At 39.5% G+C, this 21,401-nt stretch overlaps 1 protein-coding gene across 7 annotated transcripts in view; it reads left to right on the forward strand.

Moving 5' to 3' along the window:
• Window positions 1-21,401, forward strand: part of LOC122548516 (CSC1-like protein 2) — a 211,408-nt gene that overhangs the window by 101,198 nt on the left and 88,809 nt on the right. For 5 of the 7 annotated variants that reach the window (XM_043687274.1, XM_043687271.1, XM_043687267.1 and 2 more), the window contains exons 4-5: window positions 9,024-9,062; window positions 15,807-15,897. In XM_043687274.1, the coding sequence (XP_043543209.1) occupies window positions 9,024-9,062; window positions 15,807-15,897 (130 nt within the window). The remainder of the gene's footprint in view (window positions 1-9,023; window positions 9,063-15,806; window positions 15,898-21,401) is intronic. The other 2 variants (XM_043687269.1, XM_043687273.1) reach the window with 1 other exon arrangement.

The following is a 21,401-nucleotide window of genomic DNA, read 5'->3' on the forward strand; positions in this document are numbered from 1 at the left end:
TAGCTAGTCCTGGATAATAATGATTAACGCAAAAATATACTTTTTGTTCAATTTGAAGCTTAAATTATAGATACAATTTTGGGAATACATCATGAAAGTAAAAATAAAGTTGCCGTAATCTCAGAGGACCATAAAAATACTGTCTTTAGAAATACACTGGTGGTGGTGGTTTAACCTGAGGGTCAGGTTGAAAGGCAATTTACAAGAGGAATGTAAAATTTAAAGCGAGATTAATAAGTTAAGTAATTGGGGGAAAAAAATTTACATTGAGTGTTTGGGGAAAATATGACGTTCATTTTGGAAGGGAGTCAGAGTCCTAGAGATGTACAGCACAGAAACAGACCCTTCGGACCAACTCGTCCATGCTGACCAGATATCCCAACCCAATCTAGTTCCACCGGCCAGCATCCGGCCTATATCCCTCCAATCCTTCCTATTTATATACCCATCCAGATGTCTTTTAAATGTTGCAATTGTGCTCACCCCCACCACTTCCTCTGGCAGCTCATTCCATACACGCACCACCCTCTGTGTGAAAAGGTTGCCCCTTTGGTCTCTTTTGTCATTCTCCTCTCACCCTAAACATATGCCCTCTAGTTCTGGACTCCCCCACCCTGGGGAAGAGACTTTGTCCATTTACCATATCCATTCTCCTCATGATTTTATAAACCTCTAGAAGGTCACCCCGCAGCCTCTGATGCTCCAGGGAAAACAGCCCCAGCCTATTCAACCTCTTCGTATAGCTCCAATCCTCCAACCCTGGTAACATCCTTGTAAATCTTTTCCGAACCCTTTCAAGTTTCGGAGAACAAAAGGAAAGTATTATTTAAATAGTGTTACAGGTTTCTGCAGTTTTTCTAACGGTTTAGGGATACTTTTGCACAAAGAAAAGGTCAGCACACAATTGAAGCAGGTAATCAAGAAGGCACTGGAAGGCCTTTGTGTCAAGGGGTTTGGAGTATAAAATTAGGGAAGACTTCAGTTGTACAAGGTGCTAGTGAGTCCACATCTGCAGTACAGTAAGAAGTTTTGGCCCCCTTATTTAAGGAAAGATATCATTTCATTGGAGGTCGCTGACTAGGATGATTACTGGTATGGAGGGAATTGTCTTACAAACAAAGATTAAACAGATTGGGTCTGCACTCACCAGAATTTGAAGAATGAGAGGTGATCTAATTGAAACAAATAGATTCTTAAGGGGGTCGACAGGGTAACTGCTAAGAAAATGTTTTCCCCTCCTTAGAGTCTAGGGCATACTCTAAGAATAAAGGGGGACCAATTTAAGGCTGAGATGAGAAATTCCTTTTAACAGTATGGAGTCTTTGGAAACCATGTATAGAAGCATATTGTCTATAAGTAATTGATTGCTGTATCTCATCCAGTGGCTTAACTAATAGGTGAGCAAAAGTTTGCTGTAAATAACCGCTATCTAGAACCTTCCCCAGGCTAGGGGAGTCCAAAACTGGACTGCTTGGTTTAAGGTGAGAGGGGAAAGACTTAAAAGTTGCACCACAAGTCCCTTTCTCATGCAGAGGGTAGTACATATATAGAATCTCCTGCTAGAGGAAATGGTTGAGGCAGGTAAAGTTGCAACATTTTAAAAGCCATCTGGATGTTTACATGGATAAGAAATGTTTATTGGCCCAACAGGCAAATGGGACGAGTTCAGTTTAAGAAACCTAGTCCGTGTGGATGAATTAAGATGAAGGGCATGTTTCCAAGTTGTATGGTTCTATAACTCTTTGCCACCGAGCGCTGTGGGAACAGTGTCCTTCTGCGTGTTTAAGGCTGAGAGAGATTCTTGATCAGTAAAGGAATTGGGGTTTATAGGGAAAGGACAGGAAAGTGGACAGGAGGAATATCTGATCAGCTATGGTCCTACTGAATGGTGGAGCACGTTTGAGGGACTGAACAGCCTACTTCTGTTTTTATTTCTTGAAGTCTTAAGGCATTTGTTGAGTTACACACATCAGGCGACCTTTTGGGATGAGGCCTGTGTTGGAGGTGATGTATTAGCATGAATGGAGGATTTTGTATTCGCTCTTGAGCATTGTTGGCTCATCTGGCATAAGTGCCCTCGAAGGTGATGAGCTGCCGCCTTGAACTGTTACAGCTCATGTGCTGTGGGTAGATCCACAATGCTATTGTTGAGGGTACAAGGGGTGGTGAAACTATTCAGAATGGTGAGTGACTTGGATGGGAACTTGCAGGTGGTTCCCATGTATCTGCTGCTGTTCTTCTTTGAAAGGATTCATGAGTTTAAAGATGCTGTCTTTAGGAATTGAATTTCTGAATTGCATGTTTTAGATGCTACTGAGCATCGGTGTTTGAGAGAGTGAATGTTTGTGAGGACACCTTTCATCACTTAAGAGTAGACTGGACAATAATTGGCCAGATTGGATTTGTCCTTCAGCTTGTCTATAGGGCATACCTGGGTAATTTTCTGCATTGTTGCATATATCCCAGTGTTGTAGCTGGGACTACAACTGAGACAGTGGGCTAGGTGTATGACAAGCTCTGGAGTGCTTCAGTACCATTCAGATTTTTATTCAAAACTTGCACTATAATTTTGCTTTATGTTGAAACTGTACCATATCTGCTTGAAAGCTTTGCAGTATCCAGTCCCTATGAGTATTCCTTTATCTAAGCTCAGTGATGATAGGGACCTCTGGAGAAGGCCGAGCTGGGACCTCAACTTGGCACTTCCAGCAGAAGATTGTTGCTAATGTTTCAGCCTTATCTTTTGCACTGATATGCTGGGCTTCCCAATAATTTGAGGTATATTTGTGGAACTGCTGCCTCCAGCAAATTGTTTAATTGTCAATCACCACCACTGCAGAGCTTAGATCTGACTGATCGTGGAATTATGTCGCTGTCTGTCCCTTGCTCAAGCAGTTTAGCACGTAAGTAGTCCAGTTTTTGTAGCTTCACTAAGTTAACACTTAGTCCTTTGGGTATACTTTTAAAAAGAAGGGCACAGATATGTGGGGACAAGGTGGCATGCAAGTTCATTTCCAAGCCTTCCACCATCCTGAATTTAAAAAAAAAAACTTCTACTGGTTTTCAATGTTGTCAACATGGTTGCGAGGTGGGGGTGTTTTCCTGCAGAACATAAAACTGAGAACCACCTTGGTCCATAAACATTGAAGAGATTTTTATATAACGTGCATTGTCGCCATAGTCTTCCCAGACCATAGGTGCTGCTCTCCTATTAGAGAGAAGTGACTGATGGTGATTTGCCCTGAGGGCCACCAGTTCCTAAACTGGTGGCCCTCAGGGCTAAACCAATTCCTTGCACAGGCAATAGGTGACTTGCATTCTCTTTTTTTTTCTACACAAGTCTTAGTAAATTTGCAGTGTAAATTGTGCTTCCAAGATGATTCTTCATACTGAATCTTCACTTTTTTAAATGAAGGAATTTGTTCCAGATGCTGGATTTTTAATATTTTGCAAAAATGCCACTGTAGGAGCTCACATATCTGGCCAAATAGAAGGTAGGATATGGGCACAGTTCCAAGAGCTAATGCTATTGTATTGCTCAAACTAGGAGTGTACAGATCGAAAACTTATTTTTATTCCAAACCTACATTATAATTTTGCTTCATAAGGAAACTAATCCATATTTATTTCATTTATTGAATTACTTGCAAATATTGTGCATGCCGAATCCCTCTACCTTCATCACAGTAGGTACAGTTCAAAAAGAAAATCCAGCTGAATGGTTGTTTCAGCCCCAAGATCAGAGTTTCCAGGAAGCTGTAGCATCCTGACAAATGCATTTCAGTTTGATGTTATAGGCAAATAACATAAATAAGATAAACAACTTCCTTTTGGGTGAATCTATTTGGGCGGCACGGTGGCACAGTGGTTAGCACTGCTGCCTCACAGCGCCAGAGACCCGGGTTCAATTCCCGCCTCAGGCGACTGACTGTGTAGAGTTTGCACATTCTCCCCGTGTCTGCATGGGTTTCCTCCGGGTGCTCCGGTTTCCTCCCACAGTCCAAAGATGTGCAGGGTCAGGTGAATTGGCCATGCTAAATTGTCCGTAGTGTTAGGTACGGGGTAAATGTAGGGGTATGGGTGGGTTTCGCTTCGGCGGGTCGGTGTGGACTTGTTGGGCCGAAGGGCCTGTTTCCACACTGTAATCTAATCTAATCTAATTTGTTAACACAACAGCAAACACAGATAATCAATTTGCCCGATTGGTATTTTCTAGTAAGCTGCATCGCTTTTGTCTTTGGAAATTTGGGTGCAGCTTCAGTTGAAGGTATTTTGAACTATGGATCTACTACTTTTTCAAAAGTTGACACACTCTAAAAAAACCTAGTATGGTGATACTTTCCTGAATTCAAGGCCCTTCTCAGTACTCAACTACTAGTGGGTTTGGTGAACATCAGCTGAAATCTATTAGTGTAAATGTTTAAATTTAATTACTAAATTGACCAGTTGCTTCATTTCAGTAGTTTTGTTATTCAGAACCAGGTTTATTTGACATGTCAAAAATGACTTGTTTGAGGAATAGGTTTAGTTTATAGTAAACAAGTGGAAAAACTGGTTTAGCAGCTAAACTATATAGTAGAGTTAAACTATATTTCCTTAATCCCAATCAAATACATTCACAGGGGAAACAAGACAATGTGATTCTATAGAATGACACTTTTTTCAAACAAACATCCTATGGGCCATGGATCTGAACTCAAAAGTATAAAATTGGATGACTGCTCATGGTTCTTCAAGATTCCTCCAATGATATTGAAATGCTAACCACTTCAGAGTGATGGAAGAAATTCCATTCAGCTGCAAAGCCAAGTAGAGTTAAGTCTTTGAGTATTTGGGGACATACTCAGGTTCCCAAAACACACTCAAGTCACTGGACGGATACACCTTCAGCTTGTTTTAAGGTCTGTTAGCCTCTCGGAAAGGAGAAAGTGTTTTGTTTAATGAAGTTTGAAGTATTTGCACTGATTCATCCAAGTGTCCTGGAAAACAAGGCAACTCCTGAAGGTTGGTGCTAGGCAACCTTTAGTGCACAGGCCCAACTCTTCCAAAGCAAGTTTGTTCAGTAATTAAGCCATAAACCTAATCTCTCCCCTCAAACGTTATGCTTGTCTCCTTTTAAAAGTTAGTGCAATTTTCAGTAATTAGGTGAGTCACAACTCCCATGACACTTTTCTCCTGGAGCACAGGAGGCTGAGCAATGACCTTTATAAAAGCATGAGCAGCATAGATGGGGTGAATAGCCCCCAGGGTAGGGGAGTCCGAAAGCAGATAACATAAATCTTACCTGTCTCATTTTAAACTTAAAAGGGACCTCTGGCAACTTCACACAAGGGGAGGTGCCTATATGGAACGAACCGTCAGAGGAAGTGGTAGAAGCAGATGCAATTACAATGTTTAAGACATTTGGGCAAGTGTATGCAAAGAAAAGGTTGAGGGATGAGTCAAATGCAGGCAAATAGTACTCGTTCGGATTAGGAAATCTGGTTGGCATGGACGAGTTAGGCTGCAGGGCCCATTTCTGTGCTGTACTCTGCTGCAAAATTAATTACGTTGATTGTAATTAATGAGTAGCATTTTTAGAATAACTGCACAATTTCTGATGAAATTTGAAATAGTGAAAAGATTAAACACCTTAAAACTTCAATTTGCAAACAGCTGGAACTAAATTAACAAATCTGATTTAATAAGTTTGTACCTGTATTCACTCTCTTGCACCATTATTGCCCTAGAAGTCTCTGACTCTGGAAATTGCTCTTTTTTTTTTTGGAAAACCATTGTATTCTTTGTTCATCTTTGCCTTTTGTCCAATATAATCATGTAAATTTCTTGTACACCAATGATGCATGCTAAGTTTTATGATGGCCAAATGAGCAGAAGGCCAAGTAAATCTCTTTGCTATTTAGATGTCTTTCTGTCATGCCACATCATCTGTCCAAGAATCAGATGATGGTTGGAAACCATTACAACTTGACCAGTATGGTTACATTGGCAAAGACTGGAGTGACACATTCGTGTGGGTTAGTTGGGCTAGGCTGAACCAGCTGTATGCTCTGAGCCTCTGACCTGCTGTTGTAGCCAAAGTTCTAAGGTGTGTGACTCCTCAAAGCAAGTCAGGAGTATGCTTGAAGAATTCTCCACTGATCTGAATCAATGCAGCTCCAACAATACCCAAGAACCTAGACACAATTTAGGACAAAACAGACAATTTGATTGGCAAACATCTTGGGATGCCGCCCCCCCCCCCCAGTGCTTGAGGGAGGCAGTGCCCAAAGGGTATTACCAGTGGACCAATAGTCCAGAAACTCAAGTTCAAATCCTGTCTTGACATAGTGGAATTTGAATTCAGTAAAATTTGGAACAAGTGTCTAATGCTGACCATGAAGTCATTGTTGATTGTCATGAATGACAGATCCACTAAAGCCCCTTAGGGAAGGAAACCACTGTCCTTGCCTTGTCTGGCCTATATGTGACTCCAGACCCACAACAGTATGGTTCACTCCTTAACTGTCCTCTGGGCAATTAATGCTAACCCAGCCAGCATAGCCTAAATCCCATTAATGAATACATTAAAATATTCACTCCCCCTCCCCACTGCACTGCAGAACTCTTGGCTCCTCCAACACCACCTTTTATAAACTGACGACTTTTACCATTTAGAAGGTCAAGGGCGAAGTTGAAACTTTATTGCTGGAACAGCACAGCAGGTCAGGCAGCATCCAGGGAACAGGAGATTCGACGTTTCGGGCACAGGCCCTTCCTCAGGAAAGGGCAGCAAGTGCATGGAAGCATCAACACCTTCAAAAACTCATACCTTATTGCCTTGAAAATATATCACCATTTGCTGGATCAAAATCCTGCTTAGCAGCATTATGGGTGTCCCTACTCTGCAAAAACTTACTTCAATCAGACAGGTTTCCATCGTCTCAAGTATTTAGGGAAGGACGATAAGCAATGCCCACATACTGTGAATGATTGATTGATTGCAATAAAACAATGGCCTGCACTGTATAACTTCAAGACCTGTATTTATCTTCTGCCTTTTTCTTTGTTGAACTGTTCATTTCTGCATCCATTAACATTTCTTAAAAATAAGACCTGTGTCACTGTCTGGAATGTACTCATAGTCGAGTGAACCACTCCAGATGAATGGATGCATCTAATTCTATGTGTCTCTCCTCACTGACCTCTAGCCGCACTTGAATCAACTGAGTTTACCATAGCCTCTGTCACTTTTGAGATCAGATAAATCAGCACATGGTTGCTGAAGTTTTAATTGGGAAATAATAAAGCTACATTAAGGTTTAGTACTTCAGTTTCCTAATTCCAATGCAAATCAGTGGAATTCATCAATTTTTTTTTAAAAATGGATCAACTTGGCACAGAGCTTTGAAAATACAGCTTAAGTTGCCCAACTGTATTACTTTGAATATTTTTAATGTAATACTTAAAATGGGCAGCCCTAGTTTTCTGGGTGGTGTTACCTTGTGAAATTGATTATGTCCATTCAAAAATAGTTTTTTTTTCCCTATTCAGGAGGTGCTATTTCAGCTGTTATGCTAATCACTTTTAAAACCATTTCTTCAGAATTCTTACAATTAGTTATTGTAAACAGCTAACTGGATATTAACATTGCCAAATGATGTCCTGAATTGTATAGTGGTGCATTATTGACTCTTTTTTTTTGTAAAATGCAATCTGGTTGCAGGTTTCCAATGCTTCACACAACCTAGTTCTTAATACAGGTCATTCTGCTGTAATGAAGGTTTCCTCAACACTAATTCACTGTAACACAATTGACAAATTGGGAACGCTGATTCTAAAGTGCAAACTTTTAAAACATTTTGTCTGTAATGGGACTACATTACCAAACACTAAGCACGGTTTCTAAATCATGATTTTTCTACAATGCAGAGTTGCACAAGAATGCAACTGTTGCATTTTAGAACGACCTGTAATGCCAAATTAATACTAATTCTTGCATTTCACTATTAGGAACCGCCTCTTTCACCTAGTAATTAATCAAAGTTCTTTTTCCCTTACACATCAGTAAGTTGCCTTCATTTGTATCAATTCTGTTAAAATTTGCTAAATGATGGATATCAAACTGTTGAATTTAATCCTTTTGTCCATTTAACTGTCCCATCAACATTTAGCTATTGTTTGATTCAGGTGATTAAAATTTTTAGACATGCAAGTTCTCTGGTATTATATTATTGAGAGTGCATTTTGTTTGGGTTATATGCACTGAGCTTAACCAGATCCATACAATATATTGGGCTGCACTCAGGTTGAGTAAGGCACTATCTTTAGAACTAAAGACAGATCATGTGAATGTGTGCAACCAGTTTATTTCCATGGTGCACTGAAGTTCCAAAGCTTAAACCTCTACTGGCAGCACTCAAAATATCCTCAGAGGTGTTTTTGAACAGGTGAGTGGTCAGTTCTTAAGCACTAATTCTTGGTAGATTCATTACATCTTTATTTAAATAATTTGCTGATGAAAATAACTGGATTTCACCTGATAAGAGCTGCCATCAACTTGAAAGGTTGAGTGCCCTCCTGTGCTGTACTAACCTATGATTCTGAAATTGCATACTTGGGTGTGTATTTGCTCCCCCACCTCAGTAATTGTCCTGGTGGTACAATGCTTTCCTTCTCTCTAGCTCTCGTTGAATCACCACATTGGATCGTGTTGGGAATCATCATTATTTTTCTCTTATTTATTGTTTCCATTATGAAAAGACTGATATAAATTGTCTTCAGTTGGAACTAGAGTAAGAGTCGTCCATGAAAACTTCTTTTCAAAAAGAAAACTGTCCACATGTTTAAATGGAAGCAGACATGTTTGGGCCTATTACCCTCTCACTATTGCAACACATGGTTGTCGGATTTGCATGACAAGAAAAACCATTGCAACATCCCCACTTGGAACTTGTGCGAAGTTCTTTAACCAGCTAACCAGTTCTGAAATTGAACTTCTGTCCTTTTTGTGTATTGTTAAGAATTTTCTTTTACATTTTTAGAAAGAGACGTGGAAAACATCGAGCGGAAGAGCGGGAATAGTACGTTTGTGTTTTTTTTCCATTTTAGATACCTCTCCCATGATCTGTGACAATATTAACATCTTTTTAATTCACATGATCTCTGGGTTGAGGTGATACTAATGTTAAAAAATGGTGAGGGTGCTACTGGTGTCTTAATTTCCTTTGGCATGTATAGTAAATGAACTTTGTACCTCTATAAAATAGCATCAAGTCTCAATGCTCACTGTATGCTGCCCATGTGAGAAGCTGTACATAATTTTAAATTCAATAATCTGTCAAAACCTTAATATAACTCGTTCTGAAGGACTGTGTTTGAACCATTGAAGTTTTTCTTGCTAATCATACCACTTGTCATGTCCTACAATTACTTAGTGCATTAAATATTAGAATATCCCAAAGTACTTTCTAAATAGACTTCGGAAAGAAAGGCAGCGAGTCAATCATTGCGGGATTAAGGGAAAATACTGAAGGTTTGGTTTGAGAAGTGGGATTTTGAGCTCATGGAGTGAATTGACAGAATGCCCAAAAGCTTAGATTGCTTCTCATTTTCACCTGAAATTGTAGTGGTTTTGAGTCTGATGTTCCACTAAAAAGCAATAATGCATACCAAAAAAAACCAACATTGCATGTCTCTGAAACATCTTCCCGCAAATTAGTGTGATTTCAGAACAAGATCAATTATAATGTGATCTTCAGTTTGGTAGTTGTGGGACAAATACCACAAACAAATAAACAGTCTCCACATGAAGTTTATTTGCATGGTCATTGGAAAAGGGACACAGAAACTGCATACAGCTAAAATGTGAGGCTGGTGAATTGTGCACTTTTTCTAGCCAACCATCTTCCTCTGCAGCAAATGAAGCATCATAGCTGGAGCTCCATTGGGGCTCCTGAGTTATTACCGAATGATGCTCAACAGTTGACCACCATGGTATTAACCAAACTTTTACAAGATCACCTTGTTCCAGTAGTTGTATCACAGTAAAAAATCTTGATTTATTGTTTTAAATTGAATTTGGTCTAAAGAGGGAACAAACCAGACTGAAGAAACTCTGTTTTGGGATATGTGACCGCTAGTGCCATTTCAGAATGCTCCAGGGAGAAGTAAGATTTAAGAGATAACAATTGTGGGAAATGAGGAATACATCGGACTTTGAGAGCAATGTTTTAAAAAGTAATAGATAAGCATTGGAAAACATAGAGTTGAAGGAGGTCGTAAATTGAAATGAGGAAACATAAGCTGGGAAAGTAAGTAGTGTTGACAAGCCGATGTATTGGAGGTGTGAGACTGGGGAACGGTTGGGCAGGAGCAGTAAGGATGAAAGAAAAATAAGTGCAGATACTATTGTCAAATTAACTCTAATTTGGCCATACAGCCATTACAATGTAGAAATTTCTGGTGACGAGGTTTATTTAAAATTCACAAGTAATTCCACATACAGTGAAGCTTCTCACAAGGTGCACTTATTGCATGGACAGCCCTGGTATCGAAACAATGTTAATTGTTCTTAATCGCCGATGTTCAGTTGGACTGTCCTGCAATTTAATGCTTCTACAATGTGGTTATATAGCGATCTCATAGATGGTTGATAATATTCAGCATTGGGAAAACCAACTACCCACAGCAATTGGTGGTATTTGCCCATAAACTTTGCCCATAAGTTTTGTGTTGGCCTTTTACTAGAAGGGGTACAAGCAGCATTCCAAAAATAGCTGTAAATCAGGAATTGAGAGGGTGGGAGGAATTCAAAAATTACAATTACCAGGAAAGTAATACTGAGTAAATTGTTGGAAATGTAAGTGGACAAGACCAGAGGTCCTGAGATTTCATTCTTAGGTCTTAAAGTACCTAGTGAGGTGTTGATGTTTTGATTTTAATTTTCCAAAACTCATTAGATTCAGGAAGATTTCTTTTGTTTGCAAAATAACTAATGTAACCTCTTTATTCAAAAAGAGGCGATAGAGGCAGAAAGCAGGACATTACGGGTCAGTTAACTTAACATCTATCATAGAGAAAATGTTAAAGCTATTATTAAAGACATTATTACAGAGTACTTGGATATGAACAGAATGACCTGGCAGAGCTAATGTGGTTTTATCAGAGAAATTTTTTACTTTGTCAAATAACACCAATAAATTGTGCTGTAGATAAAGGGGAACCAGTGAATGTGTTGTACTTGTATGTCCAGAAGGCATAGGAAGTAGTGCCACATCAATGGTTATTGTGGAAAATACAAACTCATGGTGTTAAGAGTAACATATTGGCATGGACAAAAGATTGCCTGGCTAACAGGAAGCAGAAAGTAGCGTGAAACTGGTCTTTTTCAAGCTGACAAGATATTGTAAGTGGTGTGCCACAGGAGTCAATGCTAGGGCTTGAACACTTTTTATCCAAATCACTTGTGTAAATTGTAGGGAGTGAAGGTCTGATGACCCAAAATAGGAAAGTGAATTGAAAGAGGGCATGAGCCTACAAAGGACTACAGAGAGGTTGAGTGGACAGAGGTCTGCCAAATGGACGTAGTGTGGGAAAGCATCAACTTGACCATTTTGGCAGAAATTTAAAAAAAAAAATTTTGTCGCAGTGGAGAGATTGAGATGTCATGAGATCTAGATGTCAGTGACTGAATTGCAGAAAGTTAGCACGTGATAACAGCAAGTAATCAGGAAAACTAATAGGATGTTATATTGTATGGGATATTGAATGCAAGAATAGGACATTGTTTCAGATGTACAGGGCATTGGTGAGACCACATATAGAGTAATACTTGTTACTGTACTTATGGAAGGGTGTTGATGCATTGGAAGCTGTTCACAGAAGGTTATCTAGACTAATATGTGGAATGAGTGGATTGCCTTGAGGGCAGGCTAGACAGACTAAGTCCATGTCATCTGTAGTATAGAAGAATCAGAGGTATCTTGAAACAAGATCCTGAGAGAATTTGACAGGATAGATGTTGCAAGAAAAATTCCTCTAGCTGAAGAATCTAGAACTAGGGTTATAAGTCATCCATTTAATACAGATGAAGATTTTAATTTTCCTTTCTAAAGTTGAGACTTTTTGGAAGCCCCTGTCTCAAAATGACAGTGGATGCGGATTATTTAAATATTTTAAAGCAACAATTGGTCGATTATTGATTACTTAGGTTATCAGAAACGTGCAGAAATGTAGAGTTGAGGTTAAAATCATATTGAGTAGGCTTGAAGGGCTGAGTAGCCTACCTTAGTTCCTTGTTTGTGCAGTTTTTATAAAAACATACAAAAAAGTTTGAATCATTTCACTAATGTTTTATTCAGCAAACTGTTTCAGAACAAAACAAAGTTCCATTAGTATCAGTTCTGCATTGCCCTTTTATTTCTGTTTCAAACCTTGCCAGTGCTTAACATTTCCAAACATTAATTGGGTAGTCATGGCCAGAGAAGCCAGTCATGTACTGGTTGAGGTATGGGAAGTGAAAATATTCTAGTGGAATTAAGACAGAGGAACACAGGCCTGTAGTGGGTAATGAGTAGACTGAAATGTTATATACTACGTGCTGAACTAACCACGGTTTAATGCAAATGTAGAAATGTCAAGTGTAGAAAGGTAGTTAGGATGATTGGGATTTTCTTGGATAGGTATAAATTAATTCCAATTTGACAGAATTTGGAATGCAGAATTTCCGATTATTTTGTTGGTAGTCCTAACTGAACATCTGCCTTTTACTTCTCTACCTGTTGACGGTGATGATTTTCAAAAGTCCTTGGTTCTGAAAATTTTAACCCTTATCTAACCTCTCTCTCTTTCTTCCCTCACAAGTTGCATGTGATGCCAGCTGATGAACTACTAGAGGTGGTGGTGATTGGCAACATGATTCCATGTTTAAAGTGGCATTGTCTTGTATGTCAGCAGGCCTGATGTGCTTGATATCTTAATAGGCCAGTGAAAGAGAGAGAACTGATATTTTCATTATACTCCAGCTGGATGTCAAGTCACTGGGCAATTAGCCTTCACTGTGTATTTACTGTGCAAGACTGCTTTAGTGCTGAAATATAGCAGAACAAAGAAATGATAATGCAACTTTCATTTCAATCAAATCCACAAAGCACTTTGAGAAAAATTAATTATTTTTAAAATACAATCACCATAGGCAAATAACGAGGCTGATTTCCACTCTGTGATGCCTACAAGTCACAAAGCAAATGATTGAAACTGTTTTTTGCATTTTGACAGAGGCATGTTCGTCAGAGTTCATCTAGTGACCTATTCTTCTATGAATTGTCCCCACAAGATCTCATTTTGGTGATATTTGAAAGTCTCAGCCTTATTTTTGACATTTTTAAGAACACTTTTGAAAAAGGAAAGTTTAGGAAATTCGTTATCACTTTATTATCATGTTTTAGATCCTTTTGGTAAACTTTCTGAAAGTTTGTTTTGATTGTACCATTATTTAACCATCTCAATCTAATGGTTAAATATATTCATTTCCAAATAAAACCAATTTAAAATTGAAAAACTCAACAAAAATTTTGAAAAGAAAAAATGATTAAATTAACATTTGTACAGTTGAAGAGGTTGGCATATGTTATTGCCTCTATCCTCTCCTACACCCTCTGTGGAATGTTACTCTCAGCTGTATGCATGTATCTTATGTCCAGAGAAATAAGGAGATCTGCTCAGAACATGGAAAATAGTTCTGTCCATCACCGTAAATCAAGCATATGCTGCTTAGCAATTTGTTTTATTGGGTTTAGCCTGAAAGTGCTCTTTTTTTTACTCGCTCGTCAGGCACATGTCCTAGCATTTATTGCCCGTCCCTAGTTGTCCTTGAGAAGGTGGTGATAAGCTGTCATCTTGAAGCACTGCGATCCATGTGCTGTAGGTAGACCCACAATGCTGTTAGGGAGGAGATTCCAGAATATTGACCCAGCGACATTGAAGGAATTTGAGGAAAACTTTGGGAATTATGGCAAAATCCAAATGGAAAAGGTAGTTTCTGTCCTGATAGAGAGTTTGTCCAATTGGTCATTTAAGTTGGGACCTCTTTCCCATTCTTACCTCCCCAATCTTGGTTTCCTGTTAAATAGTGGCTGAAGAGGGCATGTGATCTCCTATATTACTGATATTGATGCCAATGATTAAATAATGCATGCAGCAAAAATCATCTGTTGACCGTGTTGCTGGAAAAGCACAGCAGTCAGGCAGCATCCGAGGAGCAGGAAAATCGACGTTTCTGACATAAGCCCTTCCAAAACATCGATTCTCCTGCTCTTCTGCTGCCTGACCTGCTGTACTTTTCCAGCACCACATTCTCAACTCTGATCTCCAGCATCGGTAGTCCTCACTTTCTCCTCGCAAAAATATCTCCCAACCCCTAATTTGCTCCTAATATTTTACATACAAGCTCTATCCTTCATAATTGAACTGGCATAATATGGCCAGTTTAAAGGTATTTTAATATTGAAACACTTCTTCTTTGGATAGTTGTCTTTTGTTAAGTTTCAATGGGTATTAATGCTCAAGGTCTCCAGTACATGATTCTTGCACAGCTAGTAGCCACCTTAGTTGATTACGGCACTAAGAGTGTAGAATAAGTAGTACAGCATTGAAACAGGCCCTTTGGCCCACCATGTTTGTGCTGACCATGATGACATTCTAAAATAATCCCAGCTGTCTGTAAATGGGGTCTATATTTCTCTATACCCTACATGTGTATTTGTCTGCATGCCTCTTGAACATTGCTGTTGTATCTGCTTCTACCACCTCCCCTAGAAGTGCATTCCAGGGACCTACCACCCGCTGTTTTTTTTTTTAAAACTTTTAAATTTTTCCCCTCACTTTAAAACTTCACCTATTATTTGACATTTCCACACTGAAAATGAAAGACTCTCAATTTTATGTATGTCTATCAGGTCGCCCCTCAGCCTTTTGATGCTGTAGCAAAAATAATCCAAGTTTGTCCAATCTCACCTTCATAGCTAATGCACTCTCTAATCCAGGCAACATGCTGGTAAACCTCTCTTGCTTCCTTTCCAAAGCCTCCACATCTTCACCATAGTGCTGCAACCAAAACTGCACATAATACTTCGAATGTGGCCAGACTAAATTCACATACAGCTGCAAAATAACTTGCCAATTTTTATATTCATTGCCCTGGTCAATGAAGGCAAACATGCCATATGCGCCTTTACCACCTTATCCACTTGTGTTGCTACTTTCAGGGAGCTATAGACTTGCATCCCAAGATCCCTCTGTATGTCAGTACACAGGATCCTGCCATTTCCTGAATACATTTTCTTGCATTTGACCACCCAAAATGCATCAACTTACACTTGCTCCCCCGCTGACACTTCAATCACCTGACCAGGCTCATTCCGCAGTACAAGGTCTAGTACGGACCTCTCTTTGGGCTATCTACATATTGTTTCCAGTTAGATCTGAAGGCTTTTTAAATATTTATTTAACAATATAGGCATTGCCAAAGTGCACAAGTCTATTTCTATTTGCTTGAGTTGGAAACATGCCAGTTAACTATATTGAGACGGTAAGAGTTTAGTGGCAAAGTGAAGACAAATTACCTGAAGGATTGCTGCTCATGAATATTCTGTTTGATACATTTTGAAATGCAGTCCTTTTTGAATGTCAGCATTAAAGTAGAAAGATCAGCATCGTCAAGGCCTGCTGCACAGTACTTTTAATGGCACTTTTGTGTCAAGCTAATTAGTGGTGTAATTGTACTGGTCATTGCCTGTGTTAGAAGCATTTAATCTCCTCTTCTTCAGTGTGGCTTCAGCTCTGGATTCCGAAAACCATGACCGATACGAACGCCTGACGTCCGTGTCAAGCTCAGTTGATTATGATCAGCGAGACAATGTAAGTAGCTTTACTTTTTAGTTAGTGAAAGATTGACAGGAAATATGTACTGTCTGTTATTTATACTCCAAAATTATTTTTCATTTTTAGTACCAACTTGCATTTGCATCGTATCTCTAACACAAAACATCCTAAGATGGTTTGCCTAATTTAACTAGGTGTGAGGTTAACTACTTGGCACAAATTTGTTTTTGTTTCAAAAGGGGAAGTGTGCACACAAGACACATTTGAAACAGAAGGTGATAATACTTGACAACTATTTGCAAGATCAATAATATTTGAAAGGAGTAGGGGAGTTCAAAACTAGAGGGCATATATTTAAGGTGAGACGAGAAAGATTTTAAAAAAGGCAGGGAGCAAATTTTTTTCTTTAGTTTGTGTGGAATGAGCTGCCAGAAGAAATGATGGATGCAAGTACACTTAGGTTTAAAAGACATTAGGACAGGGACATGAATAAGAGGTTTGGAGGAATATGGGCCAAGTGTTGGCCAATTGGACTAGATTAGCTTGGGTATATGGTTGGCATGAACTAGTTGAACCAAAGCATCTGTTTCGATGCTCTGTGACTCTGTAGTTCAGTGTGTCCGAGGGTCTGTTCGTTTTTTGCTTTCAAAAGATTCTCAGTTTTTAATTTTTTGATGTGTGGATAAAGGATACCTGACCTGTGGTGATTGATATTTTTCAGTTTGTATTAGAACGAATGTTTGTATTGGAGCTCCGAAGGTATCAATTTTAGAACTTGCTTTTCCTGATATGTCTTAATGATATTGATCTTGTTTTGCAGGAGACTATTCTGTGGATGGTACAAAGATTGGGACCACTGTAAACTGAGGAGGAAAGTGTAAAACTGTGTGAAAATGTATTGACAAGCTATTGGAGAGGGTCGATAGTTGGCAGGTGATGTTAGTATGGAGAAGTGTGTGTTTTGGTAGAAAGGTCCTGGAGAAACAATATAAGATGAAAAGTACCACCAAAGGGTGTAGGAGCAGAGGGGCCTGGGTGTATGAATGTATGTCATTAAAGGTGGCAGGGCAGGTAGAGCAACCAGTTAATAAAACGTACAGTTAAAGCGTGTATTGGTTATAACATGATTCCAGCCCCATTAGTTTAAATGATGCACGATTTTCTTATTACATGGGATTGCACGAGAACGAAAACTACCATGTTATAGCAGAACTGACTGTAATTCACAGAGCGCATTTGGCAAAACCTTGGCTTTTTTTCACTCTTAAAGGCCTCCAACTTGGTTGACAATGGCCATGCTTCATATCTTCTCCAAAGGAGTGCAAGTGGTTTTGAAAAGCCAGTTGATGCCTCTGTAATAAAATGAATAAAATTAAAACTTACAACCGAGGGAGAAACAATTGAAGCCACTGATGCAGTATACAGGTTTTTGCTGAGGGACTGACATTTTTCCAAGTCAGGCTCATTAATGTACTTTTCCAAACAATACCAATGCAAAACTACTAATTAGGAACAATAATAGACTTGTCAAACTAGTGTCAACTGTTCTTTTTGCATTCATTATAATTCTAAAGTATTTAAATACAATTTGTTTTGCAAAGCACAATGGCAGTATGGTACTGGGTTATTGAATCTATTCATTCTGCAGGTCAAAGGCACAATATCAATTTGATGACGGAGCAATTTCCACATCCTTTTTATAGGCCCTACCAAGGCCTCAAACGATAAGCCATTTCATGCTGATCAATCAAATGATTTTCACAAGAGTGCAAAGATTGGGCTGGTGATTTATTATGTGAATAGCTGAACAGTCATCATGATTTTATAATGTGCTATTTGGGGAGGAGATGGAATGGAACAGAGTAATTCTTAAATTGACTTGAAGTTTGTATTCTATATTTTGCTGCAACTTAAAATATTTTGACTGACTTTTTTCCTTCCTTATTCCACTTCCCAACCACCTCAGTGTCAGTCTCTGAATAGGATTGCAGTTACCCGAATAGCAGCTACCCCACACCCACTTGTCATGTAAGAGACTTTATTAAGTGGAAAACTATTCGAGCATTCATCCCATCATTCCATTTTAATATTATCAGGAGTCCTTTCTCTATCCTAGAAAACAACTGTAGCTCAACAACGGTAATTCAACTGCTGCCACTCTCCCTTTTTTAAAAAAAAATTCAACAGTAAATACAGAAGGTTCAAAGTCTGATTTGAGTAGAACAAGAAATACAGTTGAGAACCAAGTTTCAGCTTTCTCTTAGGAAAATAGAATTTTACTTTGGGGCAACCAGTCAGTATAGCTGAAGTGCTTTTATTTGTGGCTTCTAAGCCAGGGCAATTTTGATATTAAAAATATTCAAGTCATTGGAACTGAAATCTTAGGTAATCTATTATGAAAGGTTCCTGCCAGTGGACTCAAAGCAGCAATTTAAAGTCTCTGCTGACTAAGGAAAAGAAGCTAAGAGGATGAACAATGAAAAGTGTCTTATATTTTAGGATTTGCTTTTCAAAATAGAGGCAAATCAATGTGGGTCAGTTCTGTGAAGGTTTTTTAAAGCAGATCAAAAAGTCATCTGAAACAATGATCCAAGTGCATCAATTCAAAGAGAGCGTGCAACCACAACCAGGGACCCAGATGCATCTTGTCATAAAGTCAACAGTACAAACGATGTATCCAGGTCCCAGGCTGCAGTTGCGCGCACTGTTTGAATTGATGCACTGTTCCAGATGACTTTCTGACCTGCTCAAAACAAAACTTCTCAGAACTGACCCACATTGATTTGCCTCCATTTTGAAAAGCAAATCCCAAAATAAGACACCTTTCATTGCACATTTATATAGCACCTTTCTTCAACACCAAACATCCCAAAGTGCTTTCCAGCCACTGAAATTTTAGAAATATATTTGCTCTTGTAATGCAACTAATTTGGTGTTTGCGGAAGCTTGCTGTATACCAATCTGGTAATGACCTGATAATCTATTTCATAATGCAGATTGAAGGATAAACATTAGCCAAAGCACTAGGAATATTGCTGCTCCTCTTTGAAATAATGCAGTTGGATCTTTTATTTCCTCCTGAGGGGGCAGATGGGACCATATTTTAATATCTCATCCAGAGGGCTGCATCTTGACCAACACTCTTTAAGCACTGTGCTGCCAACCTACACTAATTCTCAAGTGGTTGGAGTGGCAGAAATATCTGCTAAGTCCGTGATTGTTCTCTTCCTAAATCCTTTTTTTTTCCCCAAGATGTGGGGGTCCTGATGTTTTACTGGGGTGGACAAAGTCAGATGTCACTTCACTTGACAAAGGAGCAGTGGTCCGAAAGCTTGTGATTTCAGATAAACCTGTTGGACTATAACCTAATGTCGTGTGACTTACGACTTATGACTTTGTCTCCAAGGTGATATAACTCTACCATATTCAAGATTCTATGAAGGGCTATTTCAGTCTTTTGTCCCATAGACCTCAATGAATCCCGCTTTGCTCAGTCTGAAGTTCCTGAGCATGACCCAAACCTACAGCCTTGTGATTCTGGTGAGAGTGCTACCCACTAAGCTATGGTTAATGCTGAATTTCCTCTATTTTCTTGACTCCTACAGATGATGGAACACAGTTCTATGTAAAATAACATGATTCCAGATTCACGTCCACCTTTATTTTTTTCATTCTGAGGATGTGGGCATCACTGGCTGCGCCAACATTTATTGCCTATCCCAAGTTGCGCCAGACTAGTGATTAGTTGACACCTTAATCACTGAACTCCATGCATTCTAGGAAAACCCACAATGCTGTTGGGGAAGGAGTTCCAGGATTTTGACCCACTGACATTGAAGGAATAACCTTTGTTTCCAAGTCAAAGTGAGTGCCTTGAAGGAAAACCTGCAGGAATTGATGTTTTCATGTATCTGCTGTTCTAAATAATAGTGAATGTGGATTTGGGAGGAGTCTGGGTGAGTTACTGCAGTGCATCTCGTAGATGGTCCACACTCCTGTTGGATGATGTCAAGCTCCATGGTGTTGAAGTTGCACTCATTCAGGCAAGTGGGAGGTGTTCCATGACACTTCCTGACTCGTGCCTTGTAGATGGTGGGCAGGTTTTGAGGAGTCAGGAGATAAGTTACTCAGCAAGATTCCTAGCCTCTGATCTGCTGTTGTATTTATGACAAGTCCAGTTCAGTTTGTGATCAACAATAACCCTGCGATATTGATAGTGGATGATTTAATGATGGTAATGACATTCATTGTCAAGGGGCAATGGGTAGATTCCCTCTCGTTTGAACCAAGACTGAGGTCAGGAGTTGAGTTTTTCTATATGTGAGGCAGTGATTGTCAGGATGTGCAGCAAATGACAGCAGTTACAACTTGGTCAGCATTCATATGTACCCTTTCATACTGTCCATTTAGGGTTCAGTGCGTAGCAGTTAGAAAAAAGGTTTCCTCATTCCTGAAGAAGGGTTCATTCCCGAAATGTCGATTCTCCTCCTTGGATGCTGCCTGACCTCCTGCGCTTTTCCAGCAACACTTTTTCAGCCCCAGCACAATCCAGCCTCAGCTGAACACAATGCGATTTTTAGCAGCCCCAAAAGTAGACAGTTAATTCTGTAAGATCAGGGATTGAACTTTCAACCTTCCCTGTCCCAAAACCTAATGGCTCAGTACCATAAAGTATGAGTTGCAATTATCCACTCATTGCAAATGCTCATGAATGAATAGATTCTCCATGACCTGTCTGATCTGTTTTTAAAGGATTTCTGTTTGCAGAGTTGCTGTGTCAGCTGTACGTGCCTGTGTTGCTGGGCTGCTGCTCATACTGCTTAATGTTGCTCAGAGTAACATGTTTCAAACATAATCTGATCATGCAAATTAAAGATCAGAGTTAATCTACACATTGTTATTCAAAAGCCTCAATGATGAATGACCAATGTCATTGGGATAGCCTTTGAAGGGGTTGTTTAAGGTGCTGATGTCACGGAGTCATACAGATGTACAGCATGGAAACAGACCCTTCGGTCCAACCCGTCCATGCCGACCAGATATCCCAACCCAATCTAGTCCCACCTGCCAGCACCCGGCCCATATCCCTCAACCCTTCCTATTCATATACCCATCCAAATGCCTCTTAAATGTTGCAATTGTACCAGCCTCCATCACTTCCTGTGGCAGCTCATTCCATACACGTACCACCTTCTATTTGAAAAAGTTGCCCCGAGGTCTCTTTTATATCTTTCCCCTCTCTCCCTAAACCTATGCCGTCTAGTTCTGGACTCCCAGACTCCTGGGAAAAGACTTTGCCTATTTATCTTATCCATGCCCCTCATAATTTTGTAACCCTCTATAAGGTCACTCCTCAGCATTTGATGCTTCAGGGAAAACAGCCTCAGCCTGTTCAGCGTCTCCCTATAGCTCAAATCCTCCAACCCTGGCCGCGTCCTTGTAAATCTTTTCTGAACCCTTTCAAGTTTCACAACATCTTTCTGATAGGAAGGAGACCAGAATTGCATGCAATATTCAAACAGTCATGTCCCATTATACAA

Source organism: Chiloscyllium plagiosum, chromosome 3, assembly GCF_004010195.1.
Source record: "Chiloscyllium plagiosum isolate BGI_BamShark_2017 chromosome 3, ASM401019v2, whole genome shotgun sequence".
Lineage (NCBI taxonomy): Eukaryota > Metazoa > Chordata > Chondrichthyes > Orectolobiformes > Hemiscylliidae > Chiloscyllium > Chiloscyllium plagiosum.